Source organism: Plectropomus leopardus, chromosome 7 (assembly GCF_008729295.1).
Source record: "Plectropomus leopardus isolate mb chromosome 7, YSFRI_Pleo_2.0, whole genome shotgun sequence".
In the NCBI taxonomy this organism is placed as follows: domain Eukaryota; kingdom Metazoa; phylum Chordata; class Actinopteri; order Perciformes; family Serranidae; genus Plectropomus; species Plectropomus leopardus.
Genome location: NC_056469.1, coordinates 24,577,027 through 24,605,025, shown reverse-complemented (window position 1 = coordinate 24,605,025; position 27,999 = coordinate 24,577,027). Strand labels below are relative to the sequence as shown.

General features: G+C 39.7%; 1 protein-coding gene and 3 non-coding genes across 5 annotated transcripts; all 4 read left to right on the top strand.

The window, feature by feature from the left end:
- Positions 1–700: 700 nt before the first annotated feature.
- On the top strand, positions 701–27,999 carry ncapd2 (non-SMC condensin I complex, subunit D2). 2 transcript variants are annotated; one of them, XM_042489298.1, is made up of 32 exons: positions 701–802; positions 1,929–2,048; positions 2,144–2,219; positions 2,305–2,363; positions 2,457–2,632; positions 3,135–3,280; positions 3,955–4,082; positions 4,252–4,375; positions 4,479–4,626; positions 6,528–6,725; positions 6,812–6,946; positions 7,036–7,123; positions 8,475–8,673; positions 8,794–8,912; positions 10,162–10,362; positions 10,470–10,644; positions 10,967–11,051; positions 11,260–11,396; positions 14,211–14,343; positions 14,977–15,052; positions 15,148–15,363; positions 15,457–15,617; positions 17,719–17,827; positions 17,945–18,068; positions 19,395–19,550; positions 21,943–22,120; positions 22,218–22,312; positions 22,513–22,593; positions 24,550–24,733; positions 24,826–24,994; positions 25,331–25,453; positions 27,706–27,999. In XM_042489298.1, the coding sequence occupies exons 2-32, from the start codon at positions 1,931–1,933 to the stop codon at positions 27,786–27,788; spliced, it is 4,200 nt and encodes a 1,399-aa protein (XP_042345232.1). In that variant the 5' UTR covers positions 701–802; positions 1,929–1,930; the 3' UTR covers positions 27,789–27,999. The 2 variants fall into 2 exon arrangements, with proteins under 2 accessions (XP_042345232.1, XP_042345231.1); XM_042489297.1 differs by having other exon boundaries at positions 17,716–17,827.
- Positions 2,714–3,044, top strand: LOC121946386. The gene has a single exon (XR_006106010.1). It is a non-coding gene; the product is annotated as a small nucleolar RNA U85 (small nucleolar RNA).
- LOC121946387 lies at positions 5,278–5,581 on the top strand. The gene has a single exon (XR_006106011.1). It is a non-coding gene; the product is annotated as a small nucleolar RNA U85 (small nucleolar RNA).
- LOC121946385 lies at positions 7,164–7,471 on the top strand. Its single transcript, XR_006106009.1, has one exon. It is a non-coding gene; the product is annotated as a small nucleolar RNA U85 (small nucleolar RNA).

The following is a 27,999-nucleotide window of genomic DNA, read 5'->3' as shown; positions in this document are numbered from 1 at the left end:
TCTGAAGCTTTATAGCTTAATGTACATGACTGGATTTCTTAAAAATATAAATTTAAAAAAAGAAAACTTTTCTCCAGAGGACAATATTTATGGACTGATGGATAATAATAAGGATTGGCCTCTGATTAATAACATCCTTATACTTGGGAAGTTTATCTTATACAAATCCAAATACAGTATATGAAGGTGGAACCTGGTTTAGTGTATTTTAAGAGTTTCTCTCTTATTTGACCACCGTAATAGATGGATCTGATTTACAATAAAGGCCCAATTTATTATTTTTTTTTAATTATTTAAAAAAATAATACATTTTAATACTTGAATCTGTTGTTGCAAAATCTTTCTTTCAAACTTTATTGAATACATACATTCAACACATGGATTATGTATAGTCACTTTTGTCATTATATAAGTTGTATGAAATATATTTTAGAATATAAAAATAACGTGAAATTAATCAAATTGCACAATAAGTAAATAAAACTAAAAATAAATTAATAATAACAACCCTCATGGTCTGCCAGACAGATGGAATAAAACTGAAATGTCTGAATAATAATTTTTGCCAATATAACATTTTTGATTTTTAAATTTTCAACGTTTTCAAGCCAATAAGATTTTAAAAAATAGTTCAATAAAAATGTCGCATTGTTGTGACGTCAGAGCGTCGGCGCTTTGGCGCGAGGGCCAAACAAATTTGAAAACCTGCGGTTTCAAACCGCCCGCAGACGGCCGAGAGGGCAGCCTATATCTTTGTCTTTACTGCTCGTCATTGTGGCTGAGGGGACTGTAGCCGCTACAGGTGAGTGTTATGTCGGAGAATAAGTGAAACAGAGCTGTATTCTAAGCTTAAATATTGTCCTTTCGGTTAAATAATAAAGTTACAGCCAACAAGTACGTAGCTGCGCTAGCCCAGCTAGCTGCTGTGCTAACATAGCTAGCAGTAGTTTCTGTGGGTCGCCTAAAACATAACAACAAACCTGTACGTTACCCTTTGTGTAATAGAAACTCTTGTTACATTTTGTATCGATAGAAAACATATTTAGCATCCCATTTATTTATTGCTCGGTTGGCTTTTTGTTGTGCTTATATTAAAGGACTTAGTTGAATTCTTCTATAGTTAGACAGTGAAACAGGATTGTGTTCGCTTTCTCATAACACAGTTAACATTTTCCAGCTGCCAGAAAGACTGAATTAGAGTCAAAGTCAGTCATGTCGACTAGCATTAGTTGGCAGGCTAGAGTAGTTAAGTCCTGTGTACTTTAGCTTACCAGCTAGCTACACTCAAGGACTGAAATATAAACTTGATGTGATGAACAAAGATGCTAACGTTGCATAGTGGCTGTAGCGAGTGATTAAAGTGACTAAAGATGAACTACGCCCATCCATAAAATGAGTACGTTGTTCTTTCTGAGACAGTTGAAAATATTAGTCAACATCATAGACTGTATGTACTTCATTTACAGTATATGATCGACATGAACAACTCACAAATCCAAAAACTGGAGTGCTAAAACAAAGCTAAAATAAAGTCTGAAGCTGCACCATAGACAATTGGGAAAGATGTTATAGAGGCTCTGAGAGCAGCCAGGGGAATGTTCTGAATATTTTGGGTATTCTGCTTCAGAGCTGAGAACACTACAATAAAATCAAGCTCTTTTGGGGTATGAAACAAAGAAAACAAATATTTTGTGAGTCCACAAAATCAGGCTTGTCCTCATTGTTTATTGAGCTGCTCCACACTTGAAATCATATTACATCAAAAGTTTGAGACTTACTTATCTTTATTCTGACTTTGAGAGAGAGCAGCTCATTTCTGCTGATAACTGAACTTAAAGGCCATGAAAATAACACATTGAAATTCTTAATTTAGGTTGTGTTCACCTTAAATATTCCAAGTAAACTATTGTGTCTGCTTTTTCGTGTAGCAATGTCTTGGGACTTTTTTGTGCCTGTGTGTGTGGGTGACCTGGTGAAGACTGGGGGCATCAACCAGTATGTCGTTCAGGATGTGGTGCCCCCAAAACAGCTGCCACCCTATCTCAATAGTAAGTAGTAAACTTGAATAAATGGCTTTTCTTTTTCATTTGTGCTGGTGTGTTTGTGACCTAACTAACTTTTGTTTTTTCTCTCCTTCTCACAGAATTTAAGTCAGCATTGAGAAGCCAGGGGCCTTTGTGTATATTGGAACACTTTGACACAGGCTACAGCGTGCTACAGTAAGTACAGATCACATATTGTTTAATCCAGTTATTGCTTTTAAGAGCTGTATGAGTAAAATTAAACTTCTCTTTGGTTTTCAAGGCACTGCAACTCAGTGGAGCTGGGTGTGAAAGAGGATACTCTGGAGTTACTAGTACAAGGTTAGACGTTTTTTCCACGTTTGCATGTTTAAATAGACAAAAATATCATCTTGATATACTGAGGTGATCACACGTCTGGATTTCTTCTTTCAGTTGTTAGTGGCCTGGCTGCTTCCCTGCCTGCGGTTCTCATGTCCACCACCGTCTCAGCTGCAGAGCGCAAAGAGAAGCTTAATGCGGTTAAAATGAGTGTCTACTTGCTCTGCAAACTCACAGAGACCTTTGAGAGTGATTCCTATCGACAGAGTATTGTCACAGCACCTGGGAAGGTATGGTTATTAGAGAAATTGCTAAGAAATATGTTGTTATTGGTTATGCCACTGATTGTTCTGTGTTTAACCTTTTAAATGCCCACATGATGATATCATGGCAAGTTAAATGATTCAGTCAAACCAAGAGATTGTGGTCTCTAGCTTGGTGTGAGATGGGTAGTCTTGGTAGTGTGGTTGAGTTTTACTGCACTGCTGTAAGGGCCCATCAACAGTGAAATTGTCACCTCCTACAACCTCTGCCCCCCAAGAGCAATGGGATGGTACAGGTCGGAGATGTCAAACAACGTGTGAATGTTTGTCTTTGTGTGTGTTGTCGTATGAATGTATATGTATCAGCTGGCAAGAGGCTATAGTCTCACCATGGTTGGTTTGGCAAATATGAATTACAGTCTTTGGTAACCTGAGGGCATGTATAGTAATATGTTATTTGGTTGTCTTGGGTAAGACTTTTTGAGTGGAGTATTTGTGCATCTTAATCAGGTTTTGTCGTCTTGTGCAGGGTGGTAAAAAAGGCAAAGGAGGCGGAGAAGGATTACTGCAATGGGACTCTGAGAGGGAGAAGGTGCTGCAGGCCCTCGTCCAGCTCCTCCAGCTGGATATCCGTTCTCTCTGGAGCCTTTCCCTGGTGGAGGAAGAGTTCGTCAGGTATTACTTGTCAGGTTGACCGGGGAGCTATGGGCAAGGGTACAGAGTATTTTATGACCCAGCCCTATCCCAGTGTGCATGCATCTCTCCAACTTTGCTGTCTTACATCTGAGACACTGGCAGCAGAAAAGCCTACTCCTGTCTTAATTTCGTTAGATGGTGTAATTTCCCACTTCTTTGCCCTGAAGTGATAACATTGTAGCCTTAATTGGTGCTTATATAAATGCCTTTCCATTAACAATGTCGTACTAAACCTAATAAGGTAAGATGATCTTGAGACTGCATTAAATTGCCCATTTAATGTTTCCGTTTTGAACATTTCCTCAGAGTCGCAGCTTTTTAATTTTTAGCAATAAGGACATGCAGTGAATGGTTTCTACAGAACAGACTCATTTGTTTTTAATTTGTATGTCATTACCAAAAGCTCTTAATACTTAGGTTCTTAGCAAGAGGTAATACATAAAACAGGTTTTGAGTGGGCTGCCTTAATAACCATCACAAGCATGGATTTGCTATAGCTCTTCAAAATGTTCTAATGGATACAGAGTTTCTGAATACACTGTAGATTTTGATCTGGGCTTCAAAATGCTTTCCATGCAGTTTTTTTTATTTTATCACAACATGAGCAAACTTCTAATATTCAAATTCTTTGTTCCGTCCCTTTCTTCTTTTAGCTGTGTGACTTGCTGCTGCTACAAACTTCTTGAGAACCCGACCATCAGCCATGTCAAGAGCAAACCCACCAGAGATTGTATAATCCACCTACTGGGGGTGTTAATCAAGAAGTACAACCACCTCCTGGGTGAGTCTCACAGTCACGTACTGAACCTGTGAGCAAGAATTATAACTGAGGGAGCATATCAACCCTGTCAGTTCCAATAACGTCATGTATGAAAAGCAACATTATAAGATGTATCCAGCATAACTTGTTCATTATTATTTTAGTGTGTACTCTCTGTAAACTCTTACAGGTGCAAGTGTAAAGGTGATTCAGTTGCTGCAACACTTCGAGCAGTTGTCATCCGTGTTTGCCCAGGCGGTGTCTGTGTGGAGCACTGAATATGGAGTCAGGGCAATCATTGGAGAAGTTATCAGGTTAGTTTCCAGCAAACAGTCTGTTCATGGAAATCAAATTCTTTGGCTGCAAATTGTCATGTTTGAAAGTTCATGCTTTGACGTTTTTTCCCCATTCTTTCAGGGAGATTGGTCAGAGGTCCAGTGAGGAGCTTGCTAGAGAGGCTTCAGGGGTCAAAGCTTTTGCTTCCTTCATTGCGGAACTTGGTGCCCTGGTGCCGGAGTCAATGATCCCCAACATTAGTGTGCTCATCACACACCTGGAAGGAGAGGTACTGCATATAATGCAAAAGAGGAACCCTTAATATTAATGAGTCATCACTTGGGTGGCTGCTCATGCAAAGAATTAAATCTCTGAGTACATGCACTCTGCCCGAGTGAGTTCGAGATTTAATTCCCCACAAATCACTGCTCTTTGTGCCCTTTTAGACTTTCTGTGTAGAGGTTTATGTAATTCTGTCAATATGGGGAGCACTGAGCTGTTAGGTACATACATTTCTGTGAAGGCCCTGTCATCTTGGATTATGTGGTAATGTCATCGCATATTTAAAAAAAGATGTAGAGAAGAGAGGAAGGGTTTTTTAATTGTATTTTGAATGTTTCTGTGACAGGAGAGTGCTACCATGTCTTCTGCTTCACAGGGTAACAGACTACTTGTAGCAGTATTTTCACACCTGACAGAGACTTTGCAGCATCCAATTAAATTTTAGGTAGTTTTAAAGTGCAAATGTTCATTTATGATGAAGTGACTCAAAAGGGACAGAAAGTAGTCGGTGCTAAAGTATGGATTTGTGTTTAATTTGCTCGTCTTTCTCAGCTGCAACTTTTGCTATTATTATTCTGCAATGCATCACCCCTAATTCAGGATGTGATTGTTTCCTAGGCTGTGTTTGAGTTTTTATCCCCTATTCCATTCACATTCTGCCCAGTGATGAGACCAAGGCGAATACGAGCTTACTGAATGAGAGTTGGGCTCCTCTTTGCCGTGACTGGCAGGTAATCTTGGCAGTGCAGAGGAGCTTTCCTGCTCTGCTGTAAGGGCCTGCCTACAGTGACTTGGCTCAGCCTAAATTATTCCTCTACAGTCACAGCGGAGTAGTTGCTGGGATGATGCTGACAGTGTGTTGTGTGTCTGTTGTGTGTGTTGTGTGCTAGAGGCAAGGAGTTCACCCATCTCTCATTACTATTCAGTTAGCAATGAGTTGCTTCTTTGGTAATCTGAGGGCCGAGTTTAGAAACTCATCTAGACACAAAGAGATGTGTTTTTTTTACACAAGTATTGTATTTTATTTGCTCAAGTAGTTCTAATTAGGGCTGGACAATTGATTATTTGACAGAGGGTAGTTATACGTACATCACGTAGGTGCAAGGCTATCAATATATAATATATATCTTATAATATATCTTAGATATGCATTTTCATTTTCCTTGTTATACGTCTCCGAACAAATCATGGCTTTGTCTTGCAGTGGCATCTCAAGCCCGTGTTGCATAACCATGTTCTGTTTTTAAGGGTAATAATGAGGAAAATGAACATGCATGTTTAGATAAAAAACATCAGTGAGCATCATGTAATGTGTGTTTTTCAATCTGGTTAAATGATTTTTTTAAATCAGACTTGAAAAGACAAAGATATGACAGGCTATAGTGTCATTTGCCATACCCGCTATGTTGACTCCAATAGAACTCATGCAAAAGTTTGGCTCCTTGAAGTTTGGCTCCTGTCACTGACTCATGATCTCTCCTTTTATATTTTTTTTAGTTTTAAAGGCTTTATTGCAGGAAAGTGATGTTTTTTTTCTGCAGTTACCAGACTGTTGTTGCCATTCCATTATTTGTCTTTACCCACTTAATCACTGTATCACAGCACTGATAATTATTTTTAAAAAAGTTAATTATGTAAATATTTTGTCAAAACACCAATAGTCAACTCTGCAGTACTGTTGCAATTTCGATAAAGATATTTGGTCAAAACTACATTAATATTTATTTTTCTCCATATCGCCCAGCCCTAATTTCAATGCACACTGTTATTCTTGCAAGATTTACCGTGAAATTATGCATAAATCCTCATTAAACAGTCTATGCTTGTTGTGTAAACTAAAATATTATTTTACTGATGCAAGATCAAGATTGGTTTCAGACTTAATTTCTATTTCTTGGTGTTTTCCAGAGCCACACAATGCGTGTCGCTGTGTGTGAAGTACTGGGAGAGATCCTTGTGCGAGTCCTGTGTGGTGACGGGCTCGATGAGTCTGGCAAAGCAGACCGTGACCGCTTCTTTGACACACTTCAGGAACATCTGCATGACACACATTCCCATGTCAGGACACGTGTGTTACAGGTCTACACACGCATTGTCAACAGCAAAGTATGTTTTCATTCACTTGTAATGTATCTGTAAATGCATGCTGGTAAAGTCTCCTGTGGTGATAATTGCAGTCTTTGTGTGTTTAGGCCCTGCCCCTGTGCAGGTACAGTGAGGTGATGGAGCTAGCTGTGGGTCGGCTGATGGACAAATCCATAAATGTGGTGAAGAGCGCCATCCAGCTGTTGGCAGCCTTCATCGCACACAACCCCTACAGCTGCAAGGTGACTGAAAGCAACATGATTTCAACGCAGAGTAGAAGACACTTATTAGAGTTCACAATCTCACTGGAATATGTTCCTGTTTCTTTCAGTTGAGCAGTGCTGATCTGAAGAAGCCGCTGGAGAAAGAGACCGCTAAACTCAGAGAGATGAAAGAGAAACAGGAGGGAAAGGCACCAGGTGAGAAATAACTCTGAGTTTATTTTCTTCATGCTCAGTTGCCCAGTGATGAGACCAAGGCGAATACGAGCTTACTGAATGAGAGTCGGGCTCCTCTTTGCCTTGACTGGCAGGTAATCTTGGCAGTGCAGAGGAGCTTTCCTGCTCTGCTGTAAGGGCCTGCCTACAGTGATTTGGCTCAACCCAAGTTATTTCTTTAAAGTTACAGTGGAGTAATCACGGGGATGAAGCTGACAGTGTGTGTCTGTTGTGTGAGCATTTGTGTGCATGTGTAAAAGGCAAAGAGGTCACCCCGTTCTCTTCCTTGTTCAGTCAGCTGTGAGTTGCTTCTTTGGTAATCTGAGGGCCAAACTCAGAATCTCATTTAAACTGACAGGCTATCTTGGCTGTCAGAAGATGCACGCCTGTAACTTTCAGCCAGATCAAATGGTTAGTAAAAATTAAGCATTTTCATAAAGTGCAATGAATCCATTTTTTATATTTTAAAAGTGCTTTTGTTCAAAAGTAAAACTATTAACCGGGTACCAAAAGCTGCGTACTTTAGATCTGAGATGGAAAAACTACACCTAGCAAACTTTGTGTCCCCTCTCTAAATTTGGATTTTTTTGCAGGTCCATGAATGCAGCACAGGTGGAGCTTCCCATGAGTTCTTTTTTTTACTTAGCAGTGTTTTGTGACTGCTGGGGATAATTTATTTGTTGATCCATTCAGAGCTGATCAGATCAGATGGATGAATAAGAGGAGCAGCTGCTGTGAGTGAATGTAAACTTTTAGACCAGCAGAAAAAAAGGTTAAAGTTTACTTTCAATGCAGCTGACATGGTGCTTTGAGGTGCAATTCATAACGGTGTATATATTTCAACAGCGCTCCGAATAAATGGTCAAGCTCCCAAAATATAAAATGTATTTTTGGCAGCAGATGTTCTATTTGTAGCAGGCTGCCATAAATACATGAATGTGTGGGGAAAACCTGACTCGTGGAAAAAACTATTTAAAATATATACATTCATTTTGGGATCGATGTTTTGCTGTCCCTATTTTTGATATTTTTAAGTGGTGGCCACAGATGGCAGCCACTGGCAACAATTACTGTTAAGCCTCCTTTTAAATATACGTTTGTTTTATTAGCTTTAAAAGAAACACAACCTCTTGATTCTAACATAAGACAGAATACTGTAGCACAAATGTGATCATACAACATTACCATCTAGATTTGTAACCCCCTAAACAGTTGTCTTATCCTTCTGTCCTTCTGTTAATTGATTTAAATTTACATTCCTCATTCTCTTTTGGGTCCTAGTCATCCTTATTGATTTTGTAAATTTTCCCCTTTCCCCGCTTCCTCCCTGCAGTGGCAGTGATTAAAGCCTCTGAGCTGTGGGCCGCCATGGAGCCCGAGCTGCTCGTCACTGTCAAGACCGAGCTGGAGCCCACAAGAGAAGCGGAGCAGGAGGAGGACGATGAAAGGGATGTTGAGGAAGAAATGGAGGCAGAAGATGACAGGGCAACCGCAGTGAAGGTTGCTCAGTACCTCCGTGTCAACAAATACAGGTGATGCTAATCACTAGTGTTGGCCTGAAGTGTCACTACAATGAAGGATGTATTTGTCCCACCCTGTCAATTAGCAAAAAATTTGATATGTGGAATTTATTTTGCTTTCTCCCACTGCAGGAATGCAGTACATCTTTGTATAAGAGCCCACAAATGCTTCCCTGAATCTGAGATGTTTGCTTCTCTGTCCACTCTCACCGTTGAGACTTTAATGGACACACTGGCTCTGATATTCAAAGGTAAAACCTGCGCTCAGTTCACCTGAGGCTTTTATATCCAGAGATACTGTACTCATCAAAAGCGCTCTCTGATGTGAATCTTAATGAAAGCAGGATTTAATTTATTTGAGCTTCAGCTCTTTGCATTTCCTCTCGCTTTGAGGGAATTCATTTTACATTATCTGTCAATGTAAACAATGTAAACTCACTCATCTATAATATCTTACTTTAGTTAGAATAGAGGATGTAATTGAGAGCAAGAACACTTGTCAAATGAGCTGCCTCATTCAACCTCCACCAATGAACATTCTGCTGAAGTATTACAATGATGCCAGATACACATGTTGAGTTGCTACAAAATATAATCAATTATTTCATGGAAAAATAAGCAACTTGTGTCACATCATTTGACCAACAAGACATGGGATATGCGAAATGCTCTTTTTTGATTTAATGCTTGTGTTACGATTTTTAAAACGTTAGTGCTGTAACGATATTTCAATTAATTGATCAGTAAAGTGAAAGAAGATTAATCGCCAACTATTTTAAAAATCAGCTTTTTCAGTCATTTTCAAGCATAAATGTCAACCTTTTGCTGCTTCCAGCAATTTGCTGCTTTTCTTTGTCATTTATAATACCAAAATAAAAACAGGTTTCAGGTTTTAGACGAAAATATTGTTAGTTACAGCCCTATTTGGCCTTTTAGACGGGGACAACTGCATATTGCGATCACAAAGGAAATTGCACAAGTATTGAGATGAACATTAATTATGGTTTATGTCAGCTTTAGTAGAAGTTTGTCAGTCTTGATTTTCATGCACAGGATTTTCTTGAAACAGTCTAAATTACCCTGAACCAGTCAGATCATGTGGACAAAGTGCTGGTGCAGAACAAATAGCAGCAGGCAGTGTGTCAATTTGTGACAAGTATAGTTTTTTATATATAATGTATAATTTTTTTAAATTGTATATACGCGGGCCTTGTATTCCCGGCAGATGGCAAAATTGACACAAGTGTGCAAAGGCAATCAGAATTGAATGGCTTATTCTTTTGTATGCTGTCAGTTTAAATGTAACAGTTCTGCTGCTGCATTACACACTAAAAGCCTTGCAGCGAAGAGAACAGATTTAACTTAATTACTGTACAGCAGCTGCAGGAAGTGTTGAGTAATTGAGCAGCTATGGAAAAAATGGTTTAGTGGTTGAACTCTGTGTGATTGCATTTCACACATACTTTTTACATCATACTGTCCCTGATGTTTTTTCCCTAGGCTCTGAAGAGGACACCTCTGAGATCAGCCAGAACTTGCCACCAACCCCGCAGAAAGAGACCGAGAAGGAGGGGGAGGACGGGGAGCTGAAGAAGCAGGAGATGCTGGTGCAATACCTGAAAGACACAGAAACCTTTGCCTTGCAAGTGGAGAGAGCAATCTCTGTCATTAACACCATGCTCTACTGGAAAACCACTTCAGGTAGAAGGCAATATTCACCAGAGTGCAAACCTATTCAAGGCTGTGCATTACAGGTTAATTCATGTACTTAAGAAATATTTTCACATTTGTTAACTGTTTGGTTTTAGTGGTCCAGGAGGCGGTGCAGTTTTGTGTGACGGTGTGCGAGTTCAGCGTTGCCAACTCCGTCAGTGGAGTGAGGAAGATGCTGCCTCTGGTCTGGTCAACTGACGCTGCCATTAAAGACGCTGTCGTTCAGGCCTACAGGCGCCTGTATCTGAACCCTCAGGGAGACACCGTCAGGTCCGTTAAACTACCCCACACATGCATGACAAATGTGAAGAGCCCTAAAACTAAAGATGAAATGTAAATTCAGACGATTGTACATTTATCTTAATATGAATTGAACTGGGATTCTGATTTAGTTAGTTGCTGAAGTTTCTTTAGGATTAACTGTAGCGGAAACAGAACACGCCATGAAATTACATGATTGTTGTGTGTGGTGCATTGTGTGTACATGCTCAAAATTACTGTTAATGTTACTATGATGCAAGGAAACCTAAAAACACTTGAAAAGATTTGTTTTGTGTTGTTTTCTTAAAGTAGCTGTCTCATTTTTCATTAGGATGAAAGCCCAAACTCTTGTTGACAGTCTGTCTGAGCTGATGGTGGATGCATCCCTGGGAACAATCCAATGTCTTGAGGAAATAGTGAGTAACTCCAGTTTCCCCCTTATAGGGATCACTTTTGTGTATAATGGTTATTTTAGAAACACAACTATGCAGAATATTGAGGGACATGCTTGTACTAGTACAGTGTATGTTTTTTTTACTTTATGTATTTTGGATTTTATATACCTTGTAATAGTACATATGGGAAGTTGTGACCATTCAAACATGACTCTCTTGGTTTCTTCAGGTGCAGGAGTTCTTTGGCAGTGGCAGCAACCTCCAGTCCACTGTGGTGCAGGTCCTGTGGGAGAGGTTTACTGGCAAACGGGAAACCTCTGGACTACACAGGCGAGCCGCAGTGTTACTGCTGGGCATGGCTGCACGGTAAGTCATAAACCACTTACAGTATGCTAATAAGATACAATTCTGATTGTATATAAGTGTGCGAGAAAATGACCCTTCTTTGACTTGATATATTACCTCAGTCAAATTTTTCTTAATGAGTTTATGGTCTCAATTGCTAACATAATGAGCATGATGCTCATTTTTTAAGATATGGCCCCATTTAAAGTAAAATTGATGGTTAAGAGGTTTATGCTTAAGGATGCAACTACCTTGTGATTAATTAGTTGCCAGCAAGGCAACCTTTTGAACCAGATAAAAGGGTAGCGTATTCTCCCCAGCTCCACCCTCATGTCCAAATATGGGCATTTCTGTTGGCAAAAACCAAGATGGAGACAGCCAAAATGCCAAACTTAAGGTTTCAAACAGTAGTCCACAAACCAATGGGTGCAGCTCAGTGGCTACAGCCAGTTCACTGCGCCGTTATACCACATAACACGTAACAGCAGGGGCTGGGAAAACCGACTAAATGGAGTGTACTCTGTCAGCCAGTGGCAACAACCACATACCTGTTAGCTGACAAAACAAACAACACTGTGGCCCTACAGTATCCTGCATGGATTTTAATGTTTGAAATTAGATTTTTATGTAAGCCTGAATTGACATTCATCATTTGTCTTATCAATGGACCATGTTTTGGTGACCTAAACTTCACAAAATTAAGCGACGGATCTGTCAGCTACAATAACTGTCAAATGGTGTGCAGACTCCATGTACTTGGCACTCCACAAGTGTATGCAGGTGTGGTAATTTTGAGACCCAGAGTTTTTGAGGGTGACATAAAGAGAAGCTTGACAAGTGGTCACAGTGCATGCGTTTTTGTTTTGTGTTTAAGGAAATATAAAATTCAGTCAGTAGTGTACGTCTGGTATTTTCAGTATCCCTTTCAGTATCAGTATCCCTAAATAAAAGATCAATCCCATCATAGCTCAGCTCGTGTTTATTCATTTTCTCATTCTGTCCACACTGATCTGATCTCATTTTGCACACACTGTGCAGTGCAGCAAAGTAGGTGGGGATGTCAGTCAAAACAAATATGGCACGTTGTAGGATTAGACATGATCCTCTACAGCCTCTGTTTATTTTCCAATTTTGTAAGGCAACAAAAACAACTCACTTTCTTCTATGGCAGTGCTTGCCTGTGCTTTGCATATTCATGACTTGTCTGCTATGGATGAGGTAAAGGTGTGTTGACTGGTGAGAGCAGATTTAAGTGGAGCTCTGCTGAGGTGTTTGTCAAATTTTAGACTGAGTCGTGATGTTTCTGCAGCGCTGAGCAGTCCTTTCTCATAGCATGGCGAATTGCTTTTACATGTGTCTGACTGTAGAATATGATTATACACTTGTTATAATTTGTACAGAACAGGAATGAAAATACACTGCTTCTTAAAGTAATTGTGTTACTCTATTGAACTGGTGTACACAGCAGAACTGAGTAGGAATATATTCAGTAGTGTGCACCCTCTCATATGTTCAGTCAAGTGGAAACTTCAGTAATGCTTATTAATGTGGAATTTAGTCACGTGGCATCTAAATCAAATAAACAGAAATGGTAATCCAACATTATTTATCATGCTTCAACATTATTTTTTGTTATTCTCAGATGAGAGTAATTTAAATTTTATGATAGCCTTGTGACACCCACTTGCTCTCATCTAACATCACTCACCAGCAGTCCAGCACTCCTGAAACTTCAACACTTTGACTTTAACCATCCTGATACTCTAGCAGGGTGTCGAAAAAGTCAAGCAACTGGAATAGTTTCAGAATTTGACCCTTGATTCCTTTTTAGCTGGTAGATGTCACAGATCTACAACAAGCTTGGTGAACCGCCAATTGTCAAAAAAGTGTCCTCATCTCTCATCCTCCCCTCACCCTTTAAAGCTTTGATTAATGAGAGATATTTCTCACTGAAGCTTTGATGTCCAAAATCTGATATTTGGGACAGCCCTAAAGGAGATTTTGATGATTCTGATTACCCATTGCTAATCTTTAATAGAAAGAAGTAACAAAATGACACAAACATGGCAAAACCTAATTATTGCAACCCTTCTTTACATCTGTATTAAAGTGCAGTTTATATCTGGATCTGGGAAAGCTCAATTTGAATCTATGTTAGCTCAGAACAAATGTTGTATATTTAAATGGACAGGACCCTGTGTCATCTACAGGAAGGAGAAAAAAATCATTGTTATAGCTTTGTGTTCATTTGGATTGACGAAACAGTTAAAAAAAAAACATTTTTATGTAAAAACTGTGATATTACTCACTGCATTGAGCCGCTTCCTTTTACATTTTGGTCCTGCCTCAGCTACTTGACATTCAGCAAATCCTCTCATTAGTCAGAACACAAGCTCAGCCTCGGCTCCTCTTCATTGTAATCGAAGTCACGACCATATTACTAGGCTCCTTGCCAGTGCATTTCACTGAATATAGATATATATTTTTTTAGTGTTCCCCCTCAATCTACCTCAAAGACTGCCACTGCTGTAGGGAAGAGCGAGCAAGCGAGTTAAGAGACTATCTGCAGTCCACCCACACTGCTGCCTCTCTTCATCCAGCCGGCAGCATTCATAACCTATTAAATCTTATGTGCTTCTCCTAACCCGTCCTCCTACATGCATTATCTGGGCAGCAGCCTAGCACTGGCAAGGCCAGCACACAGCGGTTGGGTGATGTAGGTTAGAGATGTTATTACCTCACTTTGTTTGATCACATGATCATTTGGGAATATAAAATCTGTACTTAAAGCCTCTTTGTAAAAATGTGTGTTTTGTATTTATGTGACTCCAACAGGGCAGAGAGGGAGGTGGTCCTCAGTAATCTGGACACTCTTTGTTCTGTGGCTCTGGGAGAGAAAGTGACTGAAGACTTTCTTCTGGCCAGAGACACAGTCATCACCATCTGCAGCATCACGGACCATGTCAGGGTAAGAAGTGTAAAAGCATGATTTCCTTCTTAGCAGCTTTTTTTGTTTTTGTATAAACATGGAACAGAAGAGGATGTGGACATTATACAGGTGTAAAATCTCAGAATAATTAAAATAATACCTAACTTAAAATAACTTATCAAAAGCCCTACTACACTCAACACCAACAACACTCACATATTTACTACATCCAATCAAATGACAAATGAGCAAGCTTTTTGCAAGGCAAACCAAATGAATATTGTAGTAATATGTCAACTGTTTTCCACGTTACAGCCCAGTAAGTTTAAAAAAACAATTCAGCATTTGAAGTAGATCGTCTGACTTTTTAAATTTACCAAAAAAAGTGTTTTATGTTACATTAACTGTAACATAAACTAGCTGTCATTGGGCGAGAGGCAAGGTACAGCCTGGACAGGTCACCACACAATTTCAGAGCTAACACATAGAGACAGACAACCATATATGTTCACATTCACACCTACAGACAATTAAGAGTCACCAGTTCATCTAACCTGCATGTCTTTGGTCTGTGGGAGGAAGCTGGAGAACCCAGTGAAAACCCACACTGACATGGGGAGAACATGCAAACTTTGCACATAATAACATAATGCACTGTGTTATTTCCACCAGCAATCAAAGGGTGCTCCATTCAGACTGCCCCAGGACCATCAGCTCTTCACCTGCCTCACACAGGCCATCGCTGAAGGTAAATGCAGACAAGTTTGCCCTTATTAAAATAATAAAATATTCGTCTTAGCCTTCACCACTCTTGGTTTTTCCCTCTGACTGCTCTGTGTCCAGGTGTGGTGATGGAAGACCCTTATTGGCAGAGCTTCATGGAGCAGGCTGTCCGTCTCCTCTACTTTCTGGCTGAATCTCCTGACCAGCTGTGCTCCCGGCTGCTCCAGCGCAGCGCTCGCCTCTTATTAGATCAGATTGCAGAAGGTGGCGAACTCAACAAGGACGCCGGCCAAATGCAAGATGGATCTCAAGAGTCCAGTGAGCAAGGTGAACAAGGTGAGTTCCCATTGTGTTTCTGTTTACACTGACAGTGTAACCTGTCCAGAAGGCTCTTAATCACATGTGTGTATGTGTCTTTGTCTCCTGCAGTGAACTGTGTGTGTCTGGCCCAGCTGTTGGCTCTGTGTGGCTGCGTGGCTTTCTGGCAGGTGTCTCACCTTGAGCGCAGTGTGAGCGCTGAGCTGCGGAGGAGGAGAGGAGAGAAGGAGGAGAGGGAGGAGAAGGAAAAGGGCCCATCCAGCAAAGCCAAGGTAATGAGGCTCTCTATAACACTTGATTTGTGCTGTGTGTAAAACAATCCTGTAATAAATCCTTGAAATAAAATGACAAATTATTTAAAGGGCACATGAAATTGTGGCCGTTAACAAACACATTTTTAGTCATTTTAAATTTTTGTTTTTATATTACTTAAGTGTGTGTGGGTCAATTCAAAGGTGAATTTGTGCAATTCATGAATGTAATGCATTAGACGATTAGACTATCACCTGGTTTAGGTTTAGGCTTATTTTCACAAAACAAAATAACAGAAATGCAGCAATAAAGAAAGAACAAGTTGTGCAGATGAGATTTAGGAAACCCCTAGGGGGCTTACAGGGAATCTCCCCTCAAGGTATATTGAGCAATTTTAAAAGTCATGTTATCAAGAAAAGTAAACCTGAGAAAGACCATTCAGTGTGGAGCTAAAACTATTAGTTGATTATTTGATTGAAAGACCATTAATGACACAATTTCAATCATTTGTGACTAAAGACTGTTGGTTGGGCAAAAACAATTTGAATATGTAGCCCTGGGCTCTACAGGATTTTAATGTTGGTTGATGGTTTTAAGGCATTTTATAGACAAAACAATGAATCTTTTAATTTAGGGAAAAAAGGCACCTGTAAGTTGCAGCCCCGCTCATACTGTAGTTACTAGAGTTTTTTTTTTTAAATACTTCTGCCATACTTTAGTGTTATGTTAAAGCCAAAACAACCCCCTGTGTGATGAAAATAATTTTTGACAATCAGACTGAGTCTCAGCAGGACAGCTTGACGAGCTGAGTGATGGCTCATAATTGCTCAACTCATCAGGGGACAGGAAGATAAATGGCTCCTTAATTAGCACCAGAAGTTTTTCATTTTTGTTGATTATTTTAATTTTTCACATTTTTCTCCCACAATAATCGAAGAGACAAAGAGGCATTGAACCTCCAATCTCACCTGCCAAGACTAGACTAGTGATTATACATGCAAAATGCTGCAGGAATGATTTGAATAAAGTTTAATAAGAATAAAGTTTGAATATCTTAATACCTTGTTTCTCCTGTGAAAATGTGTCACTATTGGAGTCTATTGTAGACAAAAAGTCTTTTGGCAGTGATTCATACTGTAAAGATTATTACTTAAAGAACCAGTGTTAAGTGTTTAGGGAGATCTGTTCATACTGTAAAATTTGAGATGAAGGCAGAGTCCTTTTTATTAGGTGGGTGTGGCTACATGTTTTGACAAATGAAGGCAGGTCTCAATAAGACGCTGGGCCTGGTTGCCATGGATTCTGAGAGGCAGGAGTTTTATAGAAATTCTTGGGAACCAAAACCTCTTTGAGCCCACCAGGTTATCAGAGACCCACTTGAGATAACGTCATTTAACTTCTTAAATCCTACCTAATATCAATGCTTAAATTTTTGTAAATATGGACATGCTATATATCACTAGCTTAGTTAGATTTTCCTTCGCTTTACTGTAACCACAAGCACCAAAGAAAAATTCAGTCAGATTTACCAGCATGGTTGGAGCTAGAACTAGCTGAGTTCAGTGACTGAAGCAAATAAAAGCCTGGGTCTGTTAAAATAGTTTTACAGTAATTATGTTTCTCTTAATGTATGATCACCTGAAACTAAGAATTATGTTACTGTTACCTTAATATCAACATAGGGAGTGGTTTCTCTTCTATGAAATACACCATGTTGCACTATCATGTTTCTACAGAAGCCCAGGATGGACAAACCAAACGTTTACTCTAGAGAGCCTCTTGCATTTTTACATTAAAGTAAAGGCCACTGCAAGTGCCTGAAAAAGAAGGAGTTTTCAGTTTGTTGCGATCTACAGCTTCACCGCTTGATTCCTCTGAATTCTACCCACTTTAAAGTATTTATAAGTATCACTTCAAGACTGTTTAAGCTGCAGTTAGACTGAAATGTGCCTATGTGCTGTAGTGAAAAGCACAAGAAATGAATCTCAGTGCAAATCAAATCTATTAACACCATTTATAGAGAGCACCACGGGTCAGAAAGCTGTCATAATGGTTTCTAGAAATATGTTACAGTGAAAGAAGTGTCTGTTTTTTAAAGCTTTTCTGTTTATCCAACAGCAGTCGGCCAATGAGAGCTCTATGGAGGAGGAGCTGGGGTTGATTGGTGCCTCTGCTGAAGATACGGAGGCTGAACTCATCAGAAAGATCTGCGAGACTGAATTACTGGCGGGTAACGAAAACCTCTTAAATATCCTCTACATTCAGTCCTTCACTTAGATTTTCAATAATATGAGGTTTTCTGATATTAAACAACTTCCCTCCACCCTCTCGTCTTGTGTGTGTTTAGAGGAGAACCTGCTGTGTGCATTCCTTCCCCTGCTGGTGAAAGTCTGCAGCTCCCCAGGACGCTACTCCCACCCGCAGCTCACCACTGCGGCATGTCTGGCACTTTCTCAGTACATGATGATAAGGTAAAAACATCAACTGTTTCCATGTTCTCTATATATTTATATTTTAATAATGTCAGGCTAAATAATACCTCTCTATATGAGGCGATACAGTCCACACATTATATCGTGAAAGCAAAATTTATTTTAGGACTGTTATGTCACACCGATGCGAATGGGTGAACATTACATTGTTTCACTTTTTCCCGGTATAGATTTTCCAACGTGCTGCGTGCGTCAGCGAGCAAGCTTAATGACGTGCTTAGAAAACCTAAATGTAGAGCTGAAACAGTTAGTTGATTAGTCCATCAAAAAAAAAATCATCTTCAACTATTTTGGTAATTAGGGACGTTTTTTGCACAAATACAGCAATTTGAATGTGTCAACTTTGGGAAATTGTGACTGGGAATTTATTACTGTTTACTGACATTTTAAAGTTCCCATGAAATGAATTATACATTTTCCCAGTTTAGTCCTTTGTCCCTGTGTTCATTGATTATTTCGCTTTTGTTATAAGCCAAATTTATCGCAGTATTTTAACATTAAAATCCCGGTCTTTTCTCTTTCTGGAAAAACCTGGTTAAGTTGTCTCAAATGTTGGATGACTCATCCAACACTCAGGAGGTTACAAAAGTTTCTCCAATCAAATGAGGTTTTAGGTGAGTAGTTAGCCACACCGGCATATAAAACTGCACTTCCACTCTTTCCGGTTGGTAGTAACCAGCTAACAGAACAATATGGACAGACATAAAAAGAGGTGTGTTTGGATATCAGTGGGCAAAACCTCTGTTTTAATTTCCGAAACAATATGGCAGAGGTCTAATTTAATCATCTCTCCTCTCGTCATTCTGGTGATAACGGTGAGGAAGGTGTGTGCGGAGCCAACGGTTCACTCATCAGTGGACTCCACTGTAGCTCTGTATCTTGCTAAACTTTAAGCCCATACTGTTTTTTGTGGTCTAATCAAATTTTAAGAATTTTAATTATTATTCATTTAAATCCCTCTTTAAATTGTACACCGCTTCAATATTCTGTTTCACAAGGAAATATGTCACAATATAGGACTTTGAGGAACAACTAATAAATCACTGAATTGAGAAATTGATCAGAGATCGATGAGTTACAATATCTTTCTTTAATTTGAACTTGGATTCATGGGTCATTTTTAAGGTACCCAAGGTTGCTTTACAGATTAGGAAAACAAAAATAAACAAATAAAGAGAAAATGATTGCTATTAAAATTCCTTTTTTTTGTTATTGTGTCTTGTTTTAGAAAATGTTACATTCAACAGACTAACCTGAATTATTTGGATAACTTTAAATGCTGTGACTTCTTTATCTCTCGTTCAGCCCATCGGTGTGTGAAGAAAACATCCGTCTCATGTTTACGGTGCTGGAGCGCTCCACTCTTCCTGTGGTCAGGGCAAATGCCATAATAGCCCTGGGAGACCTCACAGTCCGTTTTCCAAACATTTTGGAGCCCTGGACACAGAATCTCTACGCCAGGTAATGAAATGACGTGTGTTAAACCGAATCAGCCTGATAATATAAAATGAATTTGTCTCAGCAGCAGCTCATGCACATCATCACCCCCACACTAATCGACTCTCTTCCAATTAGAAGCACATTATCGCAATATCTGAAGATTTGTTTTGTTTTTTTCCACCCAACATTACGAGGATAACCTACGCCTGATGGCTCAGCTGAGTGGGCGTACTGTAAAAGACGTTCCATCTCAGCCAACATCCCCTCATCAGCTTGTACACTTCATCCGAGTCCCACCACCACGTCTCAGTGTGTTGTTCCTCTCAGCTGCTTGAGCGCTGCTGCTGTCACAATGCTCCACTGAACCACATGATGGGAAAAGTTTACTCTTCTCCATCACGACTTTTAAACTTTGGGATGATCTATGTTCACAAACTCTGATATCTGCCTCCTGACCATTGCGGTTGCCGTGGGGACCGGTCAGGGCTTCATGGCCAGTGGATAAACCCGCCCCCACATGTGAACTTGGGTGGAGCCTAAGACCGCCTCAGACAAGGGTACTTTTAGACAACGAACAGCTTAATTACTAGTGTGTTACAGATTGTGACTAGAATCAATGACTAGTGTGTTGTAATTATACAGAGCGGCTGGGTGAGCAGGAGGGAATAATTTCGGGTGAAGTCAAAGGTTCCACAAGGGTTTACGCTTGTAGGTACGCTTTCATTTCAAAAAACACTTAACTGTTTCTTCTGCACAAAGTTGCTGTTTCCCAATAGCCAACTCAGAAGCTGAAGTTTCTCTGTTTGATGGTGTGTGGTTTTAATTATAATGGTTGATTATGCTCACGTTGACTTGTTTCGGACGTGTAAAACATTCTGTTCTTTTATAATGCTTCATTGCCCTCCTTGTGTTTTCTACCTGATAAGCATTTCATAGCGTTCCCTAATTGTCTCCCACACACCAACACCTCCACTGTTCTCCAGGCTGCTGCCCTGGAGCCGCCTGATAAGCGCATTAAGAATTAATTACCCTGTTCATTGCTGTTGTGAGCTCCTGCATTGGCATGTGAATGTGCCATGAACAACTGTCTGATCATTTGCCAGGAGTCCTGCTCTCTGGCATAAATGAGAAGTGGTTAATGAGTTTCTTTTGTTCTGTGGTTTTGGGTGAGGGTAAATCTAAATTGGTCTCAGAAAGCCATCAGATTGCCCTGCCACAGCCTGTCCAATCCCATTGTGTTCAGCCGGGGCTGTGACAGTTGTTTGGTTTTTGTAACGTTCTGCCTAATAACCCGTTCTGTACAGAAAGCTTGATTGACTAGGACAAATAAGAAGTGTGCAGGTGGCAATATATATATATTTTTTTTTTTTTACCCCCACCCACATTTTTAGTGTGGCTAGCGGTGTGGCTCAAGAAGTAGCAATGTTAGTCCAAACTGAAATATCTTAGTGACATTGAGGGGCTGTGGCTAGAGGCTGAAATATACCGGCTTTGGAGATCCCCTGACTTTTCTTTCTTTTTCTCATGTAAATATTTCACAATCCAAAGCCTTGTGGTAACAGTTGAAGGAATGTTGTTGACAGAAATGTTGTAATTGGGCTTTTACTTTGAAAGGTTGAGTAAAACGTATTTTTGTATTTTATCATGTCTGTGACAGAAAGACATTGAAACTGCACTGAAAGGGGGTGTAATTTCAATATGATTATGAAATGGCCATGTTTACTCTTTTTTCTTTTCTTTTCTTTTCTTTCTTTCTTTTTTAAAATGTGCACCACTGTTCTTTACATGTGCTGCAGCTAAGCAGCAGCCAAGCCTTGCCTGAGCAGCGCTGCTCACATGAGCAATGTGGCTGCTCGTTCACGCAGTGTGTCTCGGGTTTTAAAAATTTTTTTTGTCCGTCTTCGTCTTTTGGGTTGCTTTTCAGTGTAGGCAGTTGTTTCCAATGCTGGATTTGCAACTTTCTCTGCAGGACCATATAATGAGGCTTTCACCAAAGACACGTTCATGTGCAACTGCATTTACAGAACAGCCAGGAGGAACACTCACTTTCTAAAATGTTATTGGCCAAAATCTCCCATCACAGGCAAGATTATTTTTAAAGCATGATAACAGAGCCAAGAGGAGGTGCCAAAGTTGAATGTTCTCTCAGTATACAAGAATTACAATATAATTAAAGTTTATATGGTGTTTTTGCCCCAAAATGAAACCAGAAATCCTGGCTTTAAGTATAGCACGTAGAACACCAGAGCAAAAATCAAAATTGAAGTTGATGGGGAAAAAAACGTAGGACATCACTCACACTCACTCACTCACTCATACTAAGAAGCTTATTGAGGTGTCATGTCATCAGCAGGCCACACTGAAGAGGTCTGACATTAATAAGCCACTAATTTCACGTCCTCTCCTCCTCCAGGCTCAGTGACGAGGTTCCTTCAGTGAGGCAGACAGCTGTGACAGTTCTTACTCAACTGGTGCTTAAAGATGTGCTCAAGGTCAAAGGTCAAGTCAGCGAGGTGGCTGTGCTGCTAATTGACCCTGAGCCTCACATCACCAGCCTGGCCCTGAACTTCTTCAACGAGCTGGCCTCCAAGGTACACACACACACACACACACACACACACACACACAGCTGCAGAGCCCTTAATGAAGCCTGAATAATTGGGAAGAATTTTAACTGTTACCCATCAGGACAACGCGATCTACAACCTGCTGCCAGATATCATCAGTCGCCTGTCTGACCCGGAGAGAGGCATGACCTCGGAGGATTTCAACACCATCATGAAGTGAGTGTCACAGCTCTTCAGTGTGTGTCCGTGTGTCATTTGCTGCCCTCGTCCACCGAGGACTCGTTCACACCGAGCAGGACTCGGCAGGCCCTGGAAAAATCGTGATTTGTTTAAGAAGCTTTCGATGGGAAAGTTGACAGTTTTGCTATTTTGAGAGCTTTGTTTAGATGCTGTATTGTGTGTCTGTGTGTTTTCAGACAGCTATTCTCCTACATCACCAAGGAGAGGCAGACCGAGTCTCTAGTAGAGAAACTGTGTCAGCGCTTCAGGACTGCCAAGTGAGTATATCTCCACCTCCTTCGTCCTCATCCTCACACCTCTCACCTGCATCTTGTTTTAATGTTTCTCTGGTCATTTCTGAGTCTAACCTGAATTATTTCATTTGTGCAAGATGGAGAGGGATGCGTGGGTTATTAGTAGGTGTTTTCAGTGTGTAAAAAGAGATCGACAATTCAAGCGAGAGATACTCAGAAATGTGTTCTTGCCACACTTTAACTTCTTTCTTGTGTTGGCCATGGACCCACTGCCCCCGCAGACGTACTTCACATTCCTGTTCTTGTTTTGAAGTAGTAGCATGAAGATGAAGATGCACTCATATTATTATGCAAATGTTTACAATTTAGGGATGTCAAATGATTTTATTTTTTAAAATTACAATTAATGGCAGAATTTTACATCCCATTCGTGAGAGGCTAGCATGACACGTTTGGTACGAACAGATTCCTCAGGTCGTCTAGTTTCATATGATACCACCTTTAAAACTCAGCTCTGTTTAGCCTCTTAAAGACAATACTGTTGGCCGGCGATTAACACAATTAAAAAAAAAAAAGTGTTTATTAATGGGCCTTAATGGCATTGAAATTAACATGTTAACACTGACAGCCCTCATAAACTGTAATATAAATTTCTTTTCACCCACAGTCTGTCTATAGCCAGGCCACCAAAAACCATTTCAATGACAAAAAAAGCTTTTAGCACACTAAATTTAATTTTATTAAACATCAAGTCTTTGGCAGGCAAATTAGTTTTAAACAGCAGTTTAATTATCAAGCACAATTGGTTTTATGTTTTTAACAGAAACTTGGCTGGACTGAGATGACAGTGCAGCAGTTCTTATCGAGTAAACGCCTGACAAGTTCAGTTTTTCGAGCAAAGCTAGTGAATAAGAAAGAAGGTGGAGGTGCCTGTTTGTTTAAAAATTCTATCCAGTGCAAGCAAATGTTTCGCCTCTTCTGAACATTTTTCTCCTCAGTTGAATTCTTCACGTTGAGCTGATCCAGCTCTGTTCTTTTAAGCTGGCATTTGTGCCTGCACAAAAACAAAAACATAGCTTTTTCTATGCATTTTTTTTTTTTGTTTAGGCATTTTGTCCCCACATTCAAACAGTGTTTCTACTTCTATAGAACATCCGCTAGGATAAAGATTTTCAGAAACTCAGTTTTTAGTGTATACGTGCAGACTTTGAAAACTGAGTTTTTGGTTTGTGATCTGGCTTGGCTTATTTGTGAGAGTTTGTGCTCTTATCTGTTTTGTGAGGCATCACAATGACCAAAATAATGCTTTAACTTTAACCTTGCAATCAGGACTTTTATGTGTTTACATATAAATGTACAGTTATTCCTTCACTATATTCTCCCACATATTTTTATTTTTTTATTTTTATTATTATTTTATTTACTAGTGAATATCATTAAGAAAAAAAAACTTGGGACTATTTATTTAAATCTTCCACTGCAATGTATTTTCTTATTATTCTTTTTGCTTTGATTCTATTTTAGCTTGTTTTTGTATCTTATTTAATGCTATTGCTTTTTAAGCAAAAAGGCCTAATTTTGCCTTGTCGTTGAAAGGTGTTATACAAACAAACTTATCTCGCCTACATTTCACCTCACCTACACATCTTATTCACTCATTTTGTTATAGAAACTGTCTTCCTGTACAGTTGAGGAATGTAGACAGAAAAAATTTCCAGGCCGGGCCTCAGTCTGCCTCTGACTCATGCTCCATCCATGCTCCCAGCTTAAAGGAAGGACATTTTATATTACACAATGGCAAAGTGAATTTAGATATAAAAGGTTGCTGGAAAATGAGATTTGCTCCAAATGCCAGGGCAAAGACATATTCATGAGTAATGCGTTTTTATGTTGAGGACCTAGAATCTCTATCCATTTCACATAATTTCTAATCAGGTTTCATCTCTAATTCTGATGACTCTTATTCTGCGTCTCTCTCAGGACGGAGCGTCAGTGGTGTGACTTGGCCGTGTCTCTGTCTCTGCTGTCCATGTGCGAGCGCGGTTTTAAGAGGCTGCAGGAATGCTGGGAGTGTTACAGCGACAAGTTAACCGAGCCTGGAGTCTACCAGCCTCTGCTCTCCATCACCGCCAAGCTCCGCCGCGGTGCCAAAGTCCAGTTTAAGGTGCCACATACAACTTCATCTCCAAGTAGATGTTTATTTTTTATTTTAATGTACAAAATTTGTTTTTGCTAATGGCATCTTTGTTTCCGCAGGCCCAAGTAGACGAGTTTGAGAAGCGGTTGACGGCGGTTCACACGCGGGGGCTGGAAAATGTGGAAAGTCCTGAGATGGATGAGGAGAACCAGACAGAAGGAGGACCCACTGAGAAGACAGTCATGCGCACACCTCTGCCCGCCAGAGGCCGTACGAGGTCGAAGAGAGGTCGGTGCTCAGAGTATTTCACTTTTTGGTTGTTTTATAAAATGTCCCAAGGGTACAATAGTACCAAAATCACATATTCTTCATCAAGCACAAAGGAGCTGCAAGCTGTCAGTTATCATCTTAAACCGACTCCATATCAGATCAGCAGTTGTGATTGGCCTGAATTGGGCCAAGTCTGATGGAAATCTGTTTGAACAGAAGGATGACCGGATGTATCGGCCAAAGCAAATAAAATAGGAGCTCAGAGATTTGTCTGCAAATGTGCATGCAGAAAAAAAAATTATGTATTAATTCATTGTAATTTTTGTGACTGAAAAAAAACTGTCTTTGTTTTAGGTCAAGCAAAACCCTCAGTTTCTGGTCGCGGAGATGACAGTTTAGTGACGCCTCAGAAATCTCGAAAGTCCAAGAAACCTGTGATCACCTTCAGCAGTGATGAGGAGGAGGAGGATGAAGAGGGTGAGTGGAGCCACTTTAAAAATTAACTTTCCATTTGAAATTTGTTTTTAGGGATTCTTCTGCCTCTCAAATTACATTAAATCTTTTTTTTTTTTCTTCTTTTTTTTTTTTTTACAAATTTACAAACCAGCTGTTTGAATTTAACATTATTTCCCTTAATGTGTCTCGTAAGCAACATATTGTGTATGTAACATAAAAAAATACATTTAGAGTCATAAATACCTGTCACAGTTTTCAAAAGCACACAGACTTTTTCAGATTGCTTGTTTTATCTGACAAACTGTCCAAAACACAAAGATATTCGGCTTACTATCAAACAAGACAAAAAAAAATAAACATCATCATCATCAATCACATTTTAGATGCTGGAATGAGGGGGTGTTTTTGCTTGAAAATCATAAACCAAATTAATCATTATTAAAAATAGGTTTCAGTGACTTTTTTTCCCCTCCTGACTATTTGTTTCCTCTTTTGATGTTATTTATAGAACCAATATTTTGGCACAATTCAGTAATACACTTTGGATCAATACAACAAAGTTCAGAGTGTTGGGAGCACTGGGCTGAACCACACCAGGCGTCTGTCTAAGAGGATTTGGGAATGTTGCTCTTAAAAGTGAGCTGTGCTTTGCGGCAGCACTAATCCAAGATCTGGAGATAATCTCTAATGGATTCGATAGAAAACAACTTGAAAGGATTAAATCAATCTGCTCATAAGGAATTAATATAATGTCATCATGTAATAAGATAAAGTGGCTAGCACATGGCTTTTTGAAGCGTTTATTCAGGGTGAGATTTTCTCTTAGTTTTCTCCTAATTAGATTTTTATGATTCACTGAAATAAACACTTGAAACCATTTCTGGGCTAGTTTCTTCTGTAGCCTTTTTGACAGGTCTTAGCGCCGTATCTTACACCTGGCACACTGCGCAGCGCAACTGTCATCGCTAATTTCAGACCGATGCGGTTGTCGTTTTCACGGCCAGCGCCCCACATTGTGTAAGTAGCAAACCAAATTGCCCCAATGTGTGTCCCCATGGGCGCATAGGTCTTTAAATGAGATGTGGTCAGGCACATTGTTGGTGTTTTGCTATTTAGAGGCAGCAGAAAGTGAATTGACAGAATTACCAACGAAAAATTGGTCTAATATTAGAATGTCGCAGTATTTTCCTGCTATTTAAAGGGTGCATTATTCCAATAATTAAGCCCAATTCAGACCAAAGAATCAAGACAAGATTAGTTTATACACGCAACTACAACGTTCTGAAAACCTGCCAGTTTACACCATCTCGTCTAGTCGCAATGGTGTATTATCTATATAGCAACAACTCAGTGTGCTTTAATTCTGCTTTCCAGTTTTTCAGGTCATTTTTTAGCTGAAGCCTCAGTTATTTAATTAGTCAGTATGTGTCTGACATGAGCACATGCAGCAAGCAGCAAGCACCTACCACCCGAAACCAAAATCAGCCACTGGTGATCTGATAAGTGACAAGTGGCCCAATCTGCCAGCTTGAGTTGAGTTGAGCTGAGACGGGCCAGTTCACAGTGCTGCGACTTGTCTCTGCAACATTGTGAAATAGTTTCTTCTTGTCCTGAATCTTTGGTTTAAACTGGCTTTAAGATTTGGCTACATGGACGATTCACAGCACGAGTACACTCTACTAATTCACACACGGTGGGAAGTCACGGTGACACGGTGACAAGCAGTCGGTTGCGAGTGGGTGAAGTAATCATTAATCGAGAAAGGATTAATTATATTCTATAAAATGTGAACAAAGCAGAGCTGCTGTCTGACTCCCATTAAGATAGATGCTGTGCACATTTACACATGAGGAGCAGCGTGACTTTGAATATTCTCAAAGTTTAGTTCTTTTTTTTGTCAAATTTATACACCGTTTTTAGTTTTGCTGCATAAATGTCTCTTAATATTTGCTGCCCTGACATCACTGCTCTTACTGCATCACTCAGCAGAAAATCGCACTCTTCTCCAACTTGCTGAATCAGTCATATAAATAGTAGTAGTTGCAGGCACACCTGTTTTTAAAATGAGAATAGGAGCTGACATGTGCCCAAAACACATTTATGATTAATTAAGAGGCTAACTATAACCCACTTTGCCCATCGCTCTTCCTCTGTGTGTGTCTTTAAACCATTCATTATAGATCTTTTAAATAGGGACCTGAGTCCATGACTGGTCTAGAACAGCAGCCTATTTCTTGTCCTGCTTCTAACCTTCATTTACATTTTTTTATCAGATGCTGTGATGGCGGAGAGCGAGACCCCTAAAGTGACGACACCCATCGCCCGCACATCCCGACGAGCTCGCCTCAGAAACTGATCTGTCTTGTGTTGTTTTGTCTTATTTCTGTATCTTCCTTTAATCTTTTATCTCAAATGACACATTTTACATATTCTTACCTTTTAATCTTTTTGTATATTTTTTAAAAATATTTTGGTAGTCCGAACCAAACTGAAGTAGTTTAATGACGTATCTAATGTCATAGAATCAAGACGTCTTTTAATAAACCCGGCTCTGGTTTTAAAACGAA